This window comes from Diabrotica undecimpunctata, chromosome 1 (assembly GCF_040954645.1).
Source record: "Diabrotica undecimpunctata isolate CICGRU chromosome 1, icDiaUnde3, whole genome shotgun sequence".
NCBI lineage: Eukaryota > Metazoa > Arthropoda > Insecta > Coleoptera > Chrysomelidae > Diabrotica > Diabrotica undecimpunctata.
This window is the reverse complement of record NC_092803.1, coordinates 121,230,044-121,249,889: the sequence shown is the minus strand read 5'-3', so window position 1 is coordinate 121,249,889 and position 19,846 is coordinate 121,230,044. Positions and strand designations below refer to the sequence as shown.

The window sequence follows — 19,846 nt, the reverse complement described above, 5'->3', positions numbered from 1 at the left end:
TGGATCTTCCTGGTTCTTTTTCCTCTAGTTTACATCACAGGACTTGTTTTGTGATTCTACTTTTGTCACAAACTATCTGTTTATTTTGATGTCCTCGCCAATTGCTGATATCCTAAACGCATATCTCTGGCGTTGCGCATCTTCAAATAATATTTTTGAATGTAGTATTTTTTAATGGTTTAGTTCCATAAAACGTCATTTCTGCGCTCAAATTTCCATTTACTTGATCGTCGCATTCAGTGTTCCGTGTTGTAAAATTTTTACACAAATAGTTATTTTTCGGCAAACTGTTATTACTTGTTCATTTTCTACTACTACCAATTTTTGTTGTTGCCCTATGATGCATAAATATTTTGTCTTATCTACATTTATTTCTAAACGTCATTAGTTGTATTGTTCCAGCAATTGACATGTGATATCGCTATCATAATCATGAACAACTTGCGTTGTTCATGATGCGATGCGATGCGATGAACTGGCTTTTTCTTATTTTCTTCCTGATAATGACTTGTAATAATAAAATGTAGTAAGTAGAATAGTAATAGAATAACTTGTAAACAATAGAATGTCTTACTATCACTCTTGAGATTTTTGATATCTGGCAACGAAAACAATGAGTATGTATTACAAAGCAATACCTGATTTTAATATTACTACCAGCAATACATTTAGTTTCGCTCAAAAACGAAACCTGAAATCCGAAATTACAAATTTCAAACTTAAATACTTTTTTGATTTTCCACGTAGACCTCCTTTGACATAAATTGTCAAAGATGGATTGCCTTACTTTAAAAATTACAAGAATTTGCTTTCATCATTATTTTTTGTTTCTAGTATTTTCATATTCTTCTTTGTTAAAACTTTGTTTAAGAAGTAATATTCATAGAATCAACTGGTATGCACGGTTTATGTAATTTTGTGGTAAAATATATTTAATGTTTTTTTTTACAACTATTGTGTACCTAACTGTTCTTTTTATATTATTTAATTTTTTGTGATTATAAATAAAGATATAAGCTAAGTTTATTTTGTTGTTTATTCGTTTGACTTATGTGGTATGTCCTAAAAGTATCCAATCTTCACTAACTTGCCGTGTATCAACGGGAAGTATCTAGTTCATAATAGCGTGTATCAGATTGTCTTTTTTACGTTAGTCTCATTTTGTTATTTCTCAAAATGACAGAGATACGAGCAACGAATTTGCATTACGTTTTGCTTTAAACTCAAAGTGTATAAGCAAACCATAGATAAAAGAATGGTTCAATAGTTTATAAATGGCAGTCTGTTGACAGTGACCCGTTTTTTGGTGTATCTTCCAACAGCGGAAAATATCAAACTAAAAGTTTTCGTAATATCAAATATTTCTAGTTCGCGCATATAAACCAGCCGGTAACTGTTAAAATTACCACATTTGGATGGAAAATATATAAAGGCAGTTTTTGCATACATTGCTTCCAAGTATCACCAGAAATCATAATTTTATTGCGAAGAAATCTTGCATTTTAAAAAAATGCAAGAAATTCAGTGTTTTCCTTGTTTTTTCCCCATATATCTGAAAAAACTGTTAATTGGTCAGATAATTAAAGTTAATAATCTAACCAATAAAAATTACAAAAAATAGTTAAAAAAAGCTTTTTTGTGATTTTCTTTATCATACTTATAAGTAGCTACGTTATACTTTGCGAAAGAAATCAAATAGTTTTTGCACAATTTTGCAATCCTACTGTTTTGAAAAAAGTTAATTATTTACAAAATTATGCAGGAGATAACGCTAGGAGATACCCTTTTATCCCTGAGGAAGCAAAATAAAACTCGGGTGCTTCATTAGATGTGCTTTTTAATTAATAGTCTAAGCTTTCGTCAATGATTACTGACATCATCAGAGACATCAACTACAGACAAACAAGAGAACAAACAATGAACAGGTGGAAACTAAGTATAAAAATAATAAAACACTTACCCAAATTATAGCAAAAAAGTCAGTGACTTGGGTGGAAAACAAAGAAAGTGTTATCTGTGTATATACTTAACATATTTTTAGATACATGATGAGAAGTATCCATAGTTCACAATGTATTTTTATTAAATTAAGATCGATCTATTTACATAAAAACCTAACCACAAATAAATTGGCATCTTACACGTTATTTAAAACAATCTTAAAGTATTAACAATTTACGGCAGTGTCACTAAACTTGTTTGAAATAGCTGGATAATTTGAAATGTAAAAATGACAAATATTATCTTAAATGTTAACAACAAATACTTAAGTAACATTAGAACTACAGAATGACAAAAACACAATACAAGTAAATAAAATAATTAAAATTGGTAAATTAAAATAGTTAAAAAATCTAACCTATATCTGGGAGACAATTTTTTAATTCCTGAAATATTTTGTGTGTAGAGGGAACTTAAATTATCCACATTCTTTTTGTGATTGATGGCATTTTTCGCATTATAAATGTAACACATCTCAAGGATTTTTCGTTGAAAATCTCTATTAGATGCATCTAAGATGAATGTGTCATTATAGAGGACTCTGTGGTCTTTGCTATTAACGTGAATACTTTAATACAAACCAAGATTATGGTTTGAGTTTGCAATCGCTTTTATGAAGGGCCAATCTTTTGCTTAATCTTCGGCCAGTCTGACCAATATAAACTAAGCCACATTCACATGGGATGCCATATTAAATTATGTTAGAACGTTGAAATGTAGAAGTAGGATCTTTTAATCTGGTGTAAAACAAGTTAAGCGTTTTTTGGTTATAAGTAGATATTTTTATATTAAATTCACCAAATAAACTAATGAGTGATCTAGATAGATTTTGTATAAAAGGTAGTATAATCCTTCTATATATTCGCTTATACGCATTTTATCCTACCAGGATTCATCAGAAATTAAAACATTCTTGGTGAACTGGTTTCTTGTACTCATAAAGAGTAAACCGGAATAATAGAAAAGACAGTTAAGATTTGATTCCACGTATAATGCCTCTGTATATTCGCTTATACGTATTTCATCCTAACAGGAATCATCAGGGAGACTGGTACAGAAGCTCTAAAAGTGAAATCAAATATTTTTCCGTCAAAAGAAGCAACAATAAAATGGCTTCAATATGGACGCTATAGCGACATCTGGGAATAAATCACCAAACTAGAAATGCGAAGATTTCTTTGACGAAAACAAAATTCAGATTTTTGCTTTAATCTCTGCCTTCTATAAATTGCAAGGCAAAACAGACGATGCTAAAGGTGTAAGAGAGATATGAAGAATCTAAAAGTTGCATTCCACAACGTATCTCTTCATCTAAGCAAAAATTTTTGGCGAATTGGTTTCTAATACTCATAAAGAGTAAACCGAAATAAAAGAAAAGACAGTTAAGATTTGATTAAAAATTTTTAGTAGGGAAAAAATTCTTAGTAGATTCCAGTAGTTTTTACAGGCAGAGACATTTATCAGTACATTTTTCATTTTTTTTTACACTTTTCGAGAGAAGTGTCGATAAAATAGAGATAGATAGATTTGCCAAACATATGCTGTCTCTTCCAATATATAATGTTAAATGTGAACGAATCTTTTCGGATATTAATAGAATTAAAACCAAGGATCGGAATAGGTTTGAAAATTAAAATGTTTCTCGGATTATGCATGCCAATGAGGTTTTGCGAGAAGTAGAGGATTGTACTAACTTCATCTCTAATCTCAATATGGTAAAATCAATGAAAGATTCAAAATGTTATAGAAAGATTTACCAAAATTATAAGAGCCTTAGTACTTACGCCTAATATTTCAGAAGTCTTTATATGTAAAATATATATAAGGTTCTTGAACTCCTAAGTGGAGCATAGAGCTTCAGTGAAAACGCGCCATCGGGTTCTATTTTGCGCTAAGGCCTTCACCTCATTCCAAGACTTTCCTTGGCCTCTTATCTCGTCCATGATGGATCTTCTCCAAGTTTGTACTGGGCGACCTCTTTTTCTTTTCCCTTGGGGATTCCACTCTAGGGCAGTCTTTGCTATACTGGAACTATTTTTTCGGAGTGTGTGACCGATCCAACCCCACTTTCTGGACTTAATTTCATTTTGTACCCTCTTTTGTTCGGTCAGGTGTAGCAGATCTTCGTTTCTGATGGTGTTAGGCCAGAATATACGAACAATTCTTCGTAGACATTTGTTAACAAAGACCTGCAGTTTGTCTGTGAGGGCGTTTATCACTTTCCAGGTTTCACATCCGTAGAGTAGAACAGACATGACATTTGATCGGAATATTCGGATCTTTGTCCTTGTTGTGTACTCGCCAGATCTCCAAACAGGGTTGAGCGAGCTGAAAGCTTGTTGGGCTTTTCGTATCCTCATACGAATATCGTCTTCTTTACCTCCGTTTTCTGTTATGACACTTCCAAGATACGTAAAGTTTTCCACATTTTCAATCTGCATATTGTCGATAGTAAATAGCGTGTTGTTCCTTGCATTTATTCTCATGGACTTGGTTTTACTAATATTGATTTTCAAACCTATTTTATTGGCTTCAGTGGAAAGTGTTTCCAATTGGTAAGCCAGATCTTGGAACCTTTGACCTAATAGGCAGATAACGTCCGCGTATTCTAGATCGCTTAGGCGTGTTGTTAACGTCCATTGTATCCCTCTTGTGTCGGAGTCTAGTTTGGAGAGAACATAGTCTATAGCTATATTAAAAAGAAACTGAGAAAGCACGCATCCCTGTCTAACTCCAGTAAGTACGTCGAATTAGTCACTGTTGATCCCATTGTGTGCCACGCTGCATTTCGCATCAGTATATAGTGACTTTATAATAGAAATTATTTTTTGCGGGATGTTTCTTAGCTCTAAAATTTTCCATACAGCAGCGTGAGACAAGCTATCAAAGGCACGTTCAAAATCAACAAAAACCATGTATAGGGGTGTGTTCCATTCAACTGATTGTTCCATTATTACCCTCACAGTATTAATGTGGTCTATGCAGGAGGATTCTGGTCTAAAGCCTGCTTGATTAGCTCGAAATCCAACCTTGTTTGTTATATGTAGTAAATGTAAATAAATAGAAATAAATGATTAGAACGAGTCCTTTTTTATTTTTAAAAAGATTTCATAGGAAATTGTCAAGTTTAACATTTAAACTGCTTATTTGCAATAAAGGGAGCTACTATTAGTTCTCACGTCAGATATATTTTATATAAACCATTTTTTGCAATGGCCCATGCGTATTATCAGTTGGTAGTTCCTGATTGTTGGTAGATTCTCTAAAAAATACATGGTCACAGTGGATAACATCGAAGTTCTTCAATGTCTTTTAAATGATCTAACTCTGCTTTGTGCAAGTGAAGCTTTGGGTTTGAAAATAAATATCAAGAAAACAAAAACAATGATTATACTTAGGTAGAAATAATTACCCAAACGCAAAGATATATGTAGATGAAGAAGAAATTGAGCAAGTCAGTAGTTTAAATACTTGGGTTGTCTGCTAAACGATCCTGAGACTGAAATAGAGAGCAGAGTAGAATAAGCCAGAAATGCTTTTTGTAAACCGTAAATTTCTGACTGATCATAAGTTGGATTTCAACCTGAGGTACAAAATACTAAAGTGTTACGTTTGGCCTGTTTTCTTGTATAGACTGGAAGCATGGACGTTAAAGGCCAGATCCATTTTGAAATGTGGTGCGTGCACCGAACGCTTAGAATATCATGCAAGGACAGAGTCAGAAATGCGGAAGTATTAAAAAGAGCGGGCCTCCAGAATAGGGAACTTTTTGATTATGTTAAAAGTAAGAAGACTGAATATTTAGGGCACATCTTACGAGGAGAATGAAACACTTTTTAACAACTAGTCTTAGGACAGATAGAGGGTAAGAGAGGTCTAGGACGTAAAACGATGCCATGGCTGCGGAGTATTCGCCAATGAACATGAATCGCCTTGTAAAACATGGGTGGTGACACAGAAATCTGCCAATGCATTGGATGTGTTTGAAAGAAAAATATTACGTAGGATACTGGGCTAAATAAGTGAAAACAACAACTGACGAATTAGGTATAATAGAGAAATATACGAGCAATATAGCGAACCAACTCTAGCACAATACACTAAACTGCAGAGATTACGGTGGTCAGGGCACGTGGTCCGCATGCATGAGAATAGAATCCCCAGAAAATTACTAAATGCAAGAATGCAGGGAAAAAGACCTGTTGGAAGACCTAAAAAGAGATGGGAAGACGAAGTCGATGAGGATGCCAGGAACTGCCTGGGAACGCGTTCATGGAAAAGAACAGCGGTAAATCGAGATGATTGGAGAAGCTTGTTGAAGGAGACCCAGGCCCGATTTGGGCTGTAGTGCCATTGGATGAATGGATGGAACATGAATCGCCACAGTTATGAAATGCTGCGCAATGTTGCTAAAAATATAATAGTTTAATCCTGACTATCTACATAATGTACGGTGGAGGGCCTCACAGAATTGCACGACACTTGGAGAAGAAGAAAGGTGTGTAGGAAATAGCCCAATTTACAATAGTGACAACTCCTTAGAATAGACAAAAATATATATTAAGGAAAGAAAAAATACGTCAGAATAGAACAGTTAAACAAGAAATAAATATAGAACCAAAAAATACAACCTGAAAGGACTTAAAGAACAAAGTATAAAATGGTTGCATCAAAAAGGGTTGCACGAAAAATTACAAGAAAATTTTATATTTGAAAATCCTGAAAATCAATCTCAACATATAATACTTTGTTTTCATAACGCAGCATTAAAGGCTCTGAGCAAGTAGAAAGGATATAAAATAACATACAACAAAATATTAATATTAATAGGTTTTTATTATACCAATATGCATTAAGTATAAATTCTTATAAAACGGTTTTTTTACACATCTAAAAGCTTTCACACCAATATGCATTAAGTATAAATTCGTATCAAACGGTTTTATTTTACACACTTAAAAGCTTTCATTTCGACAGCAAGTGATTACAAGAAATAATAAACATAAAAAGCATATAACATTCATAAAAAATTAATAACAAATTTGACTTCCAGTAAATTCTTAAAAGTGAATTTTAGATAAAAAAAACATTTGATCTATACGCTTGGTGTTCGAAATGGTTTGACATCTAGGATCAATTGCAAAGTACTAATCCAACAATGTTAGCTACATGCTTTTGGAATTATTAAAACACTCAATACTAACGAGCTCAAAATGACAGAATAGTTATACTCGTATGAAGCAAAAATCTTCATTCAGACTCTGAAATCTGAGGTTGAACAAGAAAACTTTTTAAGGCAGCAGATAAAGTGTTGTTAGAAGAAGGTAAGTAAACCATTGCGATGTTTAAATATTAGTTAAAAAGTTATAAATTAATCGCTCTAGAAGTAATACTTAATAAATTTTCGATTATAAGGATATAACCAGGTTAATTTTTAGTGAAAGTTTGTTGAGCGAATATAACATGCAAATGCTCTAAGATAACTCTTGTATATGTATGGTTCCATGATAGTGAAGAGAACAACTCAAAGTAAAATATCATGGTGGTTAAATGCTGGTAAAGGATTTTGGAGGCAAAAGGAGTTACCAATATCCCGATTGTAATAAAACTTTGAGAAATGCTCACTGGATCCCAACAAATTGGTTGGGAGTTCTAGAAATACAACTCAGCTCTGCCACCAAATAATACTCTCATGTCCTCAAAGACACAATGTGAACCACTGGGTACATAGCGTACAATATGTGTGCATTATGTAGCAGACGTGAGAGGGTAAGAGGCAAGTATTCGGTGCCTAAAAACTGGAACAAATTGGCTAAGGTAGACAACTCCAGTCGCTGCAAAATATCTATTAGCTAATGTAAAACACGACCTGGTACTGACTGGGGCTCTAATCATCAACTCTGCAACACTAAGGCAAAAATTTAAAGCGTGTACCAGGGGCTGAAACAAGAGACTATCAAAAATAAGATACACAACAATTAAAAAACCAAGGTAATGAAAGATTGGAAAATATTCTATCAATCATGCGCACTCATGATTCTGGAAAGATTTGGCTATCTTTTAAAAATACCTTGATACAGTTATTGACTGAAAATACTTTTGACCTCGTTGAAGAACGCATAAAACTCAAAATTGCTGGAATTGAGAACCCTGTTAGGTATTTCCAGTACCTACAGCTATCTAGACCCATTCAGGCTGCTTGTAGACGAGACAATAACAAGCAGATAGAGAAAATTTGCAGAGAGATTCAGCTTCAACATGTCGGCACAAATAACATCAAAGAACTCTTCGATAAAATCAGACTACTCACACGTAAATTCAAGCAGAAATCTTGGTCTATAAAAGATGATGAAGGCAACGTACAGACGAATTTGCACAAGGTTACAGATGTTTGTTCATACGCCGGTAGAAATCAGCCTGCGAACACCCTGTATGTACCTGAATGTTAGGCCTCCACTTTCCACTCTCCTTCAATAGAGACACATCACACTCCTCTCGCAGACACCGAAAACACAGTCTTTTGCACGGAGCACATAATTTGCTAAGTTAAACAAAGCAGAAGGCTATGGTGTAATGAAATCTGGCACACAGGCGTCTGGCCTGAGGATTGGAGAAAGACTAGTACTCATACCACACAATGTTAAATTATTATTTCAAATTCTTTTTTGATATAGTTAAAAATAAAAATACTTTACTCTTGAACAAAAATTACATTTTTTATTACTTTTACATTACTTTTTTTAAGATTCTAAAATTAAAATAAAATACAGGGTTTGCTTTAAAAAATATAAAAATTTATATCATTGATCCAAGTTGGTACATCCTGTAGATGTATGAATTACTAATTTAAATTTGTAGCCACTGCGGATCTACGTATTTTTACCGAAGGAATTTTTAATATCACTGACAGTTTCCCTAGTAGACTCCGTTTCGTTGTCACACCCTGTATAATTTAGTAAAAAAATTTCAAGGAAAATGTTTTTATTAAATTTTGTGTAATTTGCAAAAGTCTTGAAGTTGTAAATGTTACATTTACTTCTAATATGATTGCATGGTTTATTGTTATCGTACATGAGGGCGGTCCTGTTTTGTACGTGCCGATCAAGAACGTGCGTAGCTTTTAAACGGCAACCTCGCTTGCCATAAGGACAACACTGAATTCTTCTCGTGAATCCGACTATAGTAAATTTATAATTAATTTGGAAGTGGCTGAAAGTTACTATACAACCAAGCACACGTGCTCTTAGCGAATATTCATTGAAACTTAAAAAATGATTCACATGAAGTTTATCAACAAAAAAAATTCATCAGTCAAAACAACGATTTAAATGTTTATTTTTGAAATTTCTAGTCGTTTATAGATTAGTATTTATAAATGGCAAGTTTTTATTCAAACTGAAAGAATATTCACTTATTCTGGTGTATTTCCTGAATGCCTGAAAACTGCCATAGTAACACCTGTTTACAAAAAGGGTGATCCTAAATTAATTAATAACTATAGACCAATTAGCCTTCTATGTTCCTTTTCAAAAATCTTAGAAATGACTATGTATACTATATATAACTATATATAAAATGTCATATTATTAGTGCAAATCAGCATGGTTATCAACAGGGAAAATCAACTCGGACTGCGATTTTTCAATTTGTCTGGGATATTTTGAAATGTACTGAGATTGGTCATATGGCTTTGGGTCTCTTTTGGACCTATCAAAGGCATATGACTGTTTAGTGCATGACCTATTATTTGATAAATTGGAGAAATATGGTATACGTGGACCAGCATTGAACTGGTTTGTCCTACTTGGCAAATAGGAGACATTTAGTAAAAATACATAAAAACTAAAGTGGTATGGACATGTAAGAAGAACTAGCGACAGCAGATGGATAAAGAAAATAACCGAATGGAGCCCCATAGGAAGGAGGAAAAGAGGACGACCCCGAAAATCCTGGAGGAACGAAGTAGACGACGCCATGAATAAGAGAGGACTAAACGATGGAGAATGGAACAACAGAGAGAGATGGAAACGGTTGAGCGAGGGAAGGCAGTGAATACTGTAGAATCCCTAAATATATATACATAAAAACACTGAAATAAGCATCTCATCTGAAAGCACTATCAATATTGGAGTGCCACAAGGAAGTGTGATTGGTCCTTTACTGTTTGTGATCTATATCAATGATCTTCATAGTCTAGTGGCTAATACTACTTCCAGCATAACAAATTATGCAGATGATACAAACATTTTAGTCAGTGGTAAAGACATGTCTGTTCTAAGCGTTAATGCTAGTTTAGAGTTCCAGAAAGCTAAAGACTGGTTTTCTATGAATAGGTTGGTTTTAAATCAAAATAAAACAGATCTTCTTTTGTTTAAGACAAATTATGCACATTCAGATATGCCAAACAGTATTATTGTAAATAATGACACTTTAAATATTAGCAGCAGTACCAAATTTTTAAGATTATATATTGACAGGTTTTTATGTCGGGATAAACATGTTGACCAGTTATGTATGTCTTTGAGTAAAGTGATTTACAGCTTTAGAGTTCTAAAAAAATACATGAATAGTCACTCATTAAAAACAGTGTATTATGCTAATTTTGAAGCAAAATTTAGATATGGTCCAATAAATTTTGGCCACAGTAGGGACATAAATAATGTATTTCTGGTTCAGAAAAAAATAATCAGAGTTATGTTTGACTTAAAAAGTAGGGAATCATGTAGAGGGCATTTTAGGAGTAATAATATTTTAACAGTTTACGCTGTATTTATTCAAGAATGCTTACTGTTTCTATATAAGAATAAAATACTCTTTAGGAACTTTGAGCCCTATAGTATAGTAAATACCAGGTTATATAATTATAAAATTCCAATACACAGGTTAAGTATAACAGAAAAAAACGCTCTTTATTGCTGCATCAAATTGTTTAATAAACTGCCTGAACCTATTAAAAGGGAGGAAAGATTAAGTTTGTATAAACATCAAATATTTAAATTACTGGTAGCTCTTGAGCCATATTCTGTGGAGGACTATTTGTATATGTAACGGTTAGGAATAAGTAAATAATATTTTCGTTTGTGACACTGTTTTTTTTAAATAATTTTATGTTCACGGAATGTATATTGTTTTCTAAAAATAAAGATATTGTTATTGTTATTATTAATATTCTTCTTTTTTCAATTAAAGAAGTCGGCAGTAATAATGTTTATTTCAGCTATTAATACTGAGTGGTAAGAATTTTTATCTTATGTTATGTTATGAAAAGACTATAAAAGAGTTTCGCAACACCAACTTTTGTCATTGAGAAATGTTGTTTTTGCACTTTCAAGTACTTTCGTACTCATAGATCGTTTTCAGTGAATAATCAGTGACGTTCCGCTTAAATGTACCAGGTAGATAGAAAAGAACATAAAATAAAGGAGGAAATGGTTAAAACCAGTATTAATCACTATTTCTACTCGCCAGTTGGTGTAGATGGCACTATATTGTTTCTTGGTATTTCTTTGTTTAACCTCAAGATTTTCATATGGTATAAGTGGCTATAGAGAGAAAAATAATGTTCGATGGTTTTTATTCCTCTACATTTACAAATTTATAATATTCTTGCCTATAAGTTATAATTACATGAAAGGCAATAAAAAAGAGAAGATCGCGACATCAAGCTGATTTATCGCGATCTCAGAGACTAGTGTCAGTGATTCAGAATATTACATGCTTAACCCGTCCCATGCCACTGTATTTTACAAAGAATTTCAGCAAAATCTAGCGTAAGAGTCATTTCTAATAGTAATATGTAAATATATTTTTTTGCTGAAAAATAAATTTGTTAGAGAAACAAAAAATACACACGTGAGATATAAATTTGCACATTTGTAGGCAAGAGACAGAAAGTGAGATTATCACATATCATTAGGGGATTCCCTGAAATAATAACACGTAGGTTTTTATGATTATATGGGTGTTACTAAACTAACACATTTAGTGTACACCAGTAAGTAAGTTAAAATTTTCGCAATACTACCCTATCAAAAAGCAAACTGTTTTGGACATAAAAAAAAAACAAAATAAATAAATGTGCATTCATGTGTGATGTAGGAGAGAACAGCAATCTCAGAAAACGAATGAAATTGGCTTGTAAAACTTCACTGGAAGAAGCAATCTTAAAATGGTACGGCCAACAACTTTCTAGAAGCCCAGTCAGGGTAGTCGAATTGAAATCTGATGCAATTAAATTAGCAAATCACATGGACATACCATTCAGAGCAAGTGATGGATGGCTCTAGCGCTTTCGCAAAAAGCACGGAATCATGAATAAAAGAATTTACGGCAAAGCTTCAACTGTCCCAAAAGAAGAAATAGAACCCTTTAGTTAAAAATTAATAGAACATTATAAGTAACGAAATGCTATTAGAATCTCAGATTTACAATATGTACTGACGAAACTGGTTTGTTATGGCGTCCTTTGCCTGAAAGCACACAATCCCCAAATATGAAAAATCTAATTCTGGAAGAAAAATCAGCAAGAAGAGGATCTCGGCTTTGTGCCAACGCCGATGGATCGCATAGATTGACTCCTGTAATGGTTGGCAAATCTCGTAAACCTAGCAACTTTAGCTGTATGTTTTTGTCAAAACATACAACATTGCTTATTCAACAAATGGATCAGGGAATAATTTTGGCAACCAAACGAATATATCGCAGAAAGTTTTTAGAGGATGTAATAGTTGTATTGATCGATGGAAATAATGTAGAAGATACAAGAGGGCAGCGTACCTTGCAAATTACAATTTAAAGTCAATAATTTTTAATTTTGCTGCAGCATGGGAGGAGGTGAAAGAGCAAACAATGAAACATGGTTGGAAGAATTTGTTTGATGGCCTAGATGCATACACAGATTTAGAAGGGTTGTAAGTTACTGATATCTGTAGGACAATACATAATAATGCCGGACAACATATAGCTGAGGAAGGTATAACACCATGACTGAAAGTGAAATAGCAGATGACGTTATGAACCTAAAAAATGAGGATAGAAGTGATGATACCAAAGAAGGTGACAAAACAAGACTACTAAAAATGAAGTTATCAGAGGTAAGATCGCATCTCGACGATCTATTAACAGTTATTGATTATTCATCAGATAAAGAACTTCAACTGTGTTCTACGCATTTTCGTAATTTTAGAGAGTTGATCATAAAAAAACAGCAAACATCGAAAGTGCAAACGAAACCTGGTTTCTTTTTCAAAACTGGATTACCGACAGCAAGCGCGTCGATATCAACAGCAACGTCACTTCACGACGAATGTCCGAAGTCAATTAAATAGAATTTTGTTTGTATTTTGAATTTTTTATATACATCTAAATACGTACATATTTAAAAAAAAGTATAACATATTTTTATATAACGGACTTTCGCCTTTAACGGACACCCCGTCCCCCCAAGTAATCCGTTATATCGAGGTTTTACTGTACTATTTTTACTATTTTCACTGAGTAACTATCGCTAGAATCAGAATACTTAAGGCTAATATGTACTTGCAAATTGCTGTAACTTAGCAAAAAGAAAATAGACTTGCTTGATTATGACGAAAATAGTGTCTCGGGTCTAGAACGAAACAAGCAAAAAGGTTGGGTAAACTATCAAGCATTATTCAAGCAGAAGCTTACGCTATTTTAAGATGCGCTCAGTTAACTTGTACAACAAACAATATCGGGAACAAGAGATTAGTATAATAGTCAAGTCAAGCAGCTATGAAAACATCGAAATCACATGTGATCAGCGTGTTGTTAAATCGAATGGTGATAAATTTGAAAGATGCCACGACATTTTTAAACAAAAAATAAATTTTATCAGATGACTGTAATAATTTGATCAGTGTACACCACATAGTTTTTATTTATGATTAAAAATTCACTTTTCATATTTACTTCCTATTCTACCCAATGGCTTATATATTTGGTTACGTATAAAAGTAAATATTTAAACATCAAATCCGTTTATTCGTCATCCGGCACTTCTATAAAGTTAAAATCTAAAAATGCTTTGGCAATGTGGTTATGTTGTTCCAAAAATCTTAGTTCCTCTGTGGTCAATTGTTCGTTTAATTGTCTCAATGCAGTTAAAATTTCAGCCTAAAATTAATATACATACATGTAAACTACAAAAAAAAATTAAAATTCAGTTATAATTGAAATGTTTTAAACTTAATTACAACCTCGTAAACAGGAAATATCAAATGCAAATTGTCGTCAAATAGAACAGTCACTCAAACATTTGGCTACCATTTTTTTCTGATGGGATGGATTGGCGTGAAATAAGAACTGTAGCTAGGAAGTAGCCATTCGACAGAGGCATAAATTCTAGGCAAAAATTTTCTTTAAGAATATTGGCGCCTACATGTGGTACTTTTAGCCCAAAAAATGCATGTGTTTGACTAATTTTTTGCAACTATCTTAAAAATTACAAGTTTGATAAAAATAGTCATAAGTCCAAATAAAGATAATTGAATAACAAAGAAACTGACATTTTTTTATTTTTGTAGGTGGTATACAACCTGAATTATGAAGTGGTTTTTTGAAAAAAAAAACACTTACACGTTTTAAAGTACTTGAATAGACCTTTAAATATAATATGAGCTCTGGTAAAAGTCATTATCATAAAAATTAACGGAGGTACAATCAAAGTAAAATAGTTGTCCTGACTTTTGAGAAAAAAAAGGTATTAAAATTAATATTACTTGACGGCAAACATTGAAATTAAGCGTAAGCAGTAAAGAACGACATACTGATATTTAAAATGCAAAATTTAACGACGCTGTCGAAAGCCACAGTCATAGGTGTAGAAGAACATGCGGAAATCGGCGGAAATATACTACCTGTCAATAAATTACATAATACTTCATAACGGTTAAATACCTTCTGACTGTCTCTAGCTTCTAAACTGAGCCTATTTAGTTTCACTTCTTCGTCTATTATACACAACCTTTCTCGCAACTGTTGAGGTTCTTTTTTGCCAAAAAGTCTTATGACTTCTGGTGTCTTAAAGGCCTTTGATATGGCAGCTTGTGTAGCCTAAAATAAAATAAACATTTTAAGTTTACCTTAAATACAATATACTAGAGTGCACTAGACTAATTGTTGTTTTAAATAGCTTGATAATAATCTTTGGAACGTAGTTATGTAAAACGCAACATACGACACTTAGTGGTGTTATGGTGCCACCCGTTGTAAACAAATAATATAAAAACAAAATTTAATACATTCGAAAAATCGAAAGAGTGTCCTGTTGTGTTAGCATGTGTGGCTAGGGAACATCTATCAGTGACATTAGATTACACCCTGATAGATGTTCCTCAGCCACACATGCTAACACAACAGGACACTCTTTCGATTTTCCGACTGGAAAAATCCTATCCACGGAGAGTAATTATTTAAAAAGATTGTTTCTCGAAATGGCAGTCGTTTTTCAAGAGAAAGAAACCATTGTTGTACTCATGAGAACCAAGTTGTACTCATTACTATTAACTTTAGATAACTACAAATCTGGTAATAAAGACAATTCATCGTCAATAATATAAGTTTCATTATATAAGTGAAATATAATATCTCTTCTACTTCATAAAATAAGTCTTTTTGCCTCTTCTTTTTCAGAAACTCCAGCGCCTATCAGGTATACTATTAACTTAACATATGTTATCATTCTAAGACTAACATCCAACGTTCTGTCGTTTTAAGTTAATAATTATGAATTCACAACCAATTGTTTTCCAATTGTTTTGTTTCTAATTAAGTATATGTATAACCTAGAATTTTTATAATATGACTACATTTTCTGTGATGATTTTACAATAAAATTTTACTTAAATGTTTGTAAAAGTTTTTTAAATGTGTTTTGAGTAAAAAATTTTTTTAACTAAAAAAATTTTTGAATAGTTTTCGCTATTATTTGTAGGAGCCAGATGAGTTGTATATTCCAGTTTCTTAACACCTTGACAACTAACCTCAATTATTAGTAATCATCATCATTGGCTTTTACAACTCTTCGTGAGTTTTTGCCGCGTTTACTATTGCCTTCCATTGATTCCGATCCTGTGCTATTATTTCCCACGGTCTTACTTCCATCTTCTCCAGGTCTTCCCTGACTGCGTCTTTCCACCTTTTTCTAGGCCTTCCTGTCGATCTTCTACCATCTGGTCTTTCCCAAAATACATTGCTAATCAGTCTGTCGTCATCACTCCGTACCACGTGGCCTGCCCATCTTAATCTATTGGCTTTTATGTATCTTACGATGTTTCCTTTCCCGAATAGAGTCTCTATTTCATTGTTGTATCTGCTCCTCCATTCATTTGTCACGCTGTCCCTGCAAGGACCATATATAATTCGCAGGATTTTGCGTTCCCATACTAATAGCTTATTGATTTCTTTCTTTCTCAATGTCCATGTTTCACTTCCATATATCACTGCTGGTCGTATTATGGTTTTGTACATTTGGATTTTGGCACGCCTTGAGAGAAGCTTTGACCTCATTAGATGTTGAATGGCAAAGAATGATTTATTCCCCGCCAGTATTCGTATTTCAACCTCCCGTTCTCCTGTGTTTTCACTGGTAATTGTTGCTCCTAGGTATTTGAATTCTTTGACCACCTCAAAATTATGATCGTTTATGGTAATGTTTTGTCTTATTCGCTGTCGTTCCTTTTTTGATACGACCATGTATTTAGTTTTTTCTTCGTTTATTTTCAGGCTTACGCTTAGTGTTGCTTCTTCAAAGTTCGATACTATATCCTTAACTTCCAGTGTTGTCTGTGCTACTGCATCTACATCATCTGCAAATGCGAGAATAATCTTTGCTCCTCTGGCAGTTATGTCTGGTTTGACTCTGGTATAGATTTTTCGCATTGCATATTCCAATGCTAGGTTCAATAGTAATGGGGACAGCGGGTCTCCCTGTCTGAGTCCGGTGCTTATGCCGAAAGCCTTTGAAGTTTTGCCTCCTATTCTAATTTGTGCAAAGGAATTGTTGACACACATTCGCGCAATCATGGTCAGCTTCTTTGGTACGCCTAACTCCATCATTGCACTCCACAGTTTTAAGCGATCTATGGAATCATATGCTTGTTTGAAATCTATGAAGATCTGGTGTACTTCTTTATTATATTCCCAATACTTTTCTAGCATTTGTCTGATAGTAAATATTTGGTCGATTGTTGATCTTCCAGGCGTAAAGCCGCATTGGTAATCGCCAATAATTTCCTCTGTATATGGCAGTAATCGTTTTAGTACAACTGAAGCTAATATCTTATATGTAGTACCGATTAGTGAGATTCCCCTGTAGTTGCCACATGTATCCTTTCTGCCTTTTTTATGTATTGGCACGATAATACAGCCACTCCATTATTTTGGCATTATTTCTTGTTCCCAGGCTTCTTTCATTAATTGGTGTATTTTAGTTCATGCCCTCCTTTTTTAATCAGTTCTGCATCAATATTGTCTAGTCCCGGGGATTTGTCATTTTTTAGGGTTTCTATCGCCGTGATAATTTCTTCCAGGCTTGGCGGGGGTACTTCTATCTCGGCCGTTTGGTACTCACAATTTGCTTTATTTCCATCCGCGTCTACCTGGACATTTAGAAGACTTTCAACGTATTCAGCCCATCTTTTGATTATTTTATTTTCAGCTGTAATCATTTGCTCATTTTTATCTCTCACGAAGTTCGGTGTTCTTATATATGCACCTTTCTTATGTTGTCTTACTTCTTTGTAGAATTTTTTATTTTGCTTGCTTCTGTGTTCACGTTCTACTTTTTCAATTTGTTGTTGTAAATGTTGTCTCTTTTTTCTCCTTACTGTTCTTCTGGCTAAGGCTCTCTCTCTATTGTATTGTTCACGCTTTTCATCCGTCGGGTTTGCTAGGTAGTCGATTCTTCTTTTGTTTGCTTCTTTTAAGGTATCCTCGCATTCTTCATCAAACCATTTATTTCTTTTTGCTTTTCTCTTCCGACCTATACACTTCTCTGCTGTTTCTGTAATGATCGTTTTAATGGAGTGCCATTTCTGGTCTATATTTTCTCTTTCATTTTCTTTCGTTTCCAACACCTGGAATCTGTTTCTCAATTCTAGTTGGTATTGTCTCTTTCCCTCTTCTTCTTCCAATTTAGACACATTCCATCTTTCGATCTTCATCTGTTTGTCTGTTGTTTGTGTTGAGATTCTAGTTCTGAGCTTGGCCTTTACTAGGAAATGGTCTGTATCACTATCTGGTCCCCGTCTAGTTCTTACGTCTATTATACTACTGGAATGCCTCCCATCAATTAGTACGTGATCAATTTGGTTCCTCGTTCTTCCATCATTTGATCTCCATGTTACCTTATATATGTTTTTCCTGGCAAATTGGGTGCTTTTGATAATCATGTTGCACCCTGCTGCAAACTCAATCAGCCTTGAACCATTGTCATTGGTAATGTCATGTAGACTCTGATTTCCAGCTACCGGCCTTATGTGTTCTTCTTTGCCTATTTTTGCGTTTAAGTCCCCTAATATTATTTTGATGTCATGTTTTGGGGCTTCCGTGTATAATCGGGTTAGGGAGTCATAGAATTCTTCCTTCTCTTCCTCTGCTGCTTCTTCGGTTGGTGCATACACTGAGAATATCGATAGATTGAACCATTTGCCCTTTATTCTTATGCTACAGACTCTATCATTAATTGCTTTGAAATCTAGTATAGCAGATTTAATCCTTTCGCTTATTACAAAACCACATCCTCTTTCATGACGTGTTTCATGTCCAGACCATAACACTATTGACTTCTCCATTTGGATTGTCCCAGACCCAGTCCATCTGACTTCTTGGATTGCAGTCACATCGTATTGTAGTTCTTCCAGCTGTTTTATTGCTCTTGTGGAAATTCCAGGTCGATACCAACTTAGTACGTTCCATGTCCCTAATAGAGTGACCTTTATTCGTAGCTTACGTCGTTTGTCCTGATAATCTGTCCTATTCCGAGGCAATAGTATTCGTTTCGTAGCAGTGTATTTTTCCGTGTATGGATCGCTGGTCCATAGCACAACCCCCAACCTGGAGGACCAGAATTTTCTGTCTGGGTTTATTCCCATAGCCGATATGTTCCAGTTTTAAGGCGCCAGAAACTCGCCTTTCACCCTCTCTCGTCAGCTACATAACGCACACCCATTGTGCGCCATGCACCCAGTGGTTACGCGGCATATTGCCTTCGAGGACGTGAAAGTAGGATTTGTTGGCAGAGCTGAGTTCTATTCCTAGAACTTCCGACTTTTTCGTCAGAAAACAGTGGACGTTTCTCAGAGTTTTATTGCAGTGTGAGCATCGACAACTCGTACTGTCTCCGAGGTCCTTTACCAACCTTCAACCACTCTCAATTATCAGTGTAAGATACAAAATAATTTTTTATTCCGTAATTTGTACTAATCTTGCTTATTGACTTGTAGCACCCTGATGATGCAAATAAGGATTTGCAAAAGCTTGGTCAACTAAAAAGAGTACTTCTTTGGCCTGTCTTCCGCTGCATACCCAAATAGTTGTGTTTGTATACATAAGTTCTTATTTCATCTTATTCTTTAACAGACTGTAAAAGTAATAACTTTGTCTTATTGTTATTTTTTTAATTAGTATCAAAATTTAAACTCCGTATGTGAGTATTAGGAGGATGCATTCTTTAAAAATGCAGCCCAGTATTCTTATTCTATATACACTCATGGACAAAAATATGGAATATTTTAGTTGAATATGTCAATTGGACTATTAAGCAGTGAATACTGTCGTGAAAAATTTTGTGTTCACAGATCAGACGAGAATTCAGTTATGAAAG

General features: G+C 34.0%; 1 protein-coding gene across 1 annotated transcript in view; it reads right to left on the bottom strand.

The window, feature by feature from the left end:
- Positions 1-6,818: 6,818 nt before the first annotated feature.
- LOC140431234 (protein LZIC-like) overlaps positions 6,819-19,846 on the bottom strand; it is a 29,542-nt gene continuing 16,514 nt past the window's right edge. The window contains exons 3-4 of the mRNA XM_072519171.1: positions 14,920-15,075; positions 6,819-14,136 (exon numbers count right to left, since the gene is read on the bottom strand). Coding sequence (XP_072375272.1) covers positions 14,002-14,136; positions 14,920-15,075 — 291 coding nt within the window. The 3' untranslated portion in view covers positions 6,819-14,001. The remainder of the gene's footprint in view (positions 14,137-14,919; positions 15,076-19,846) is intronic.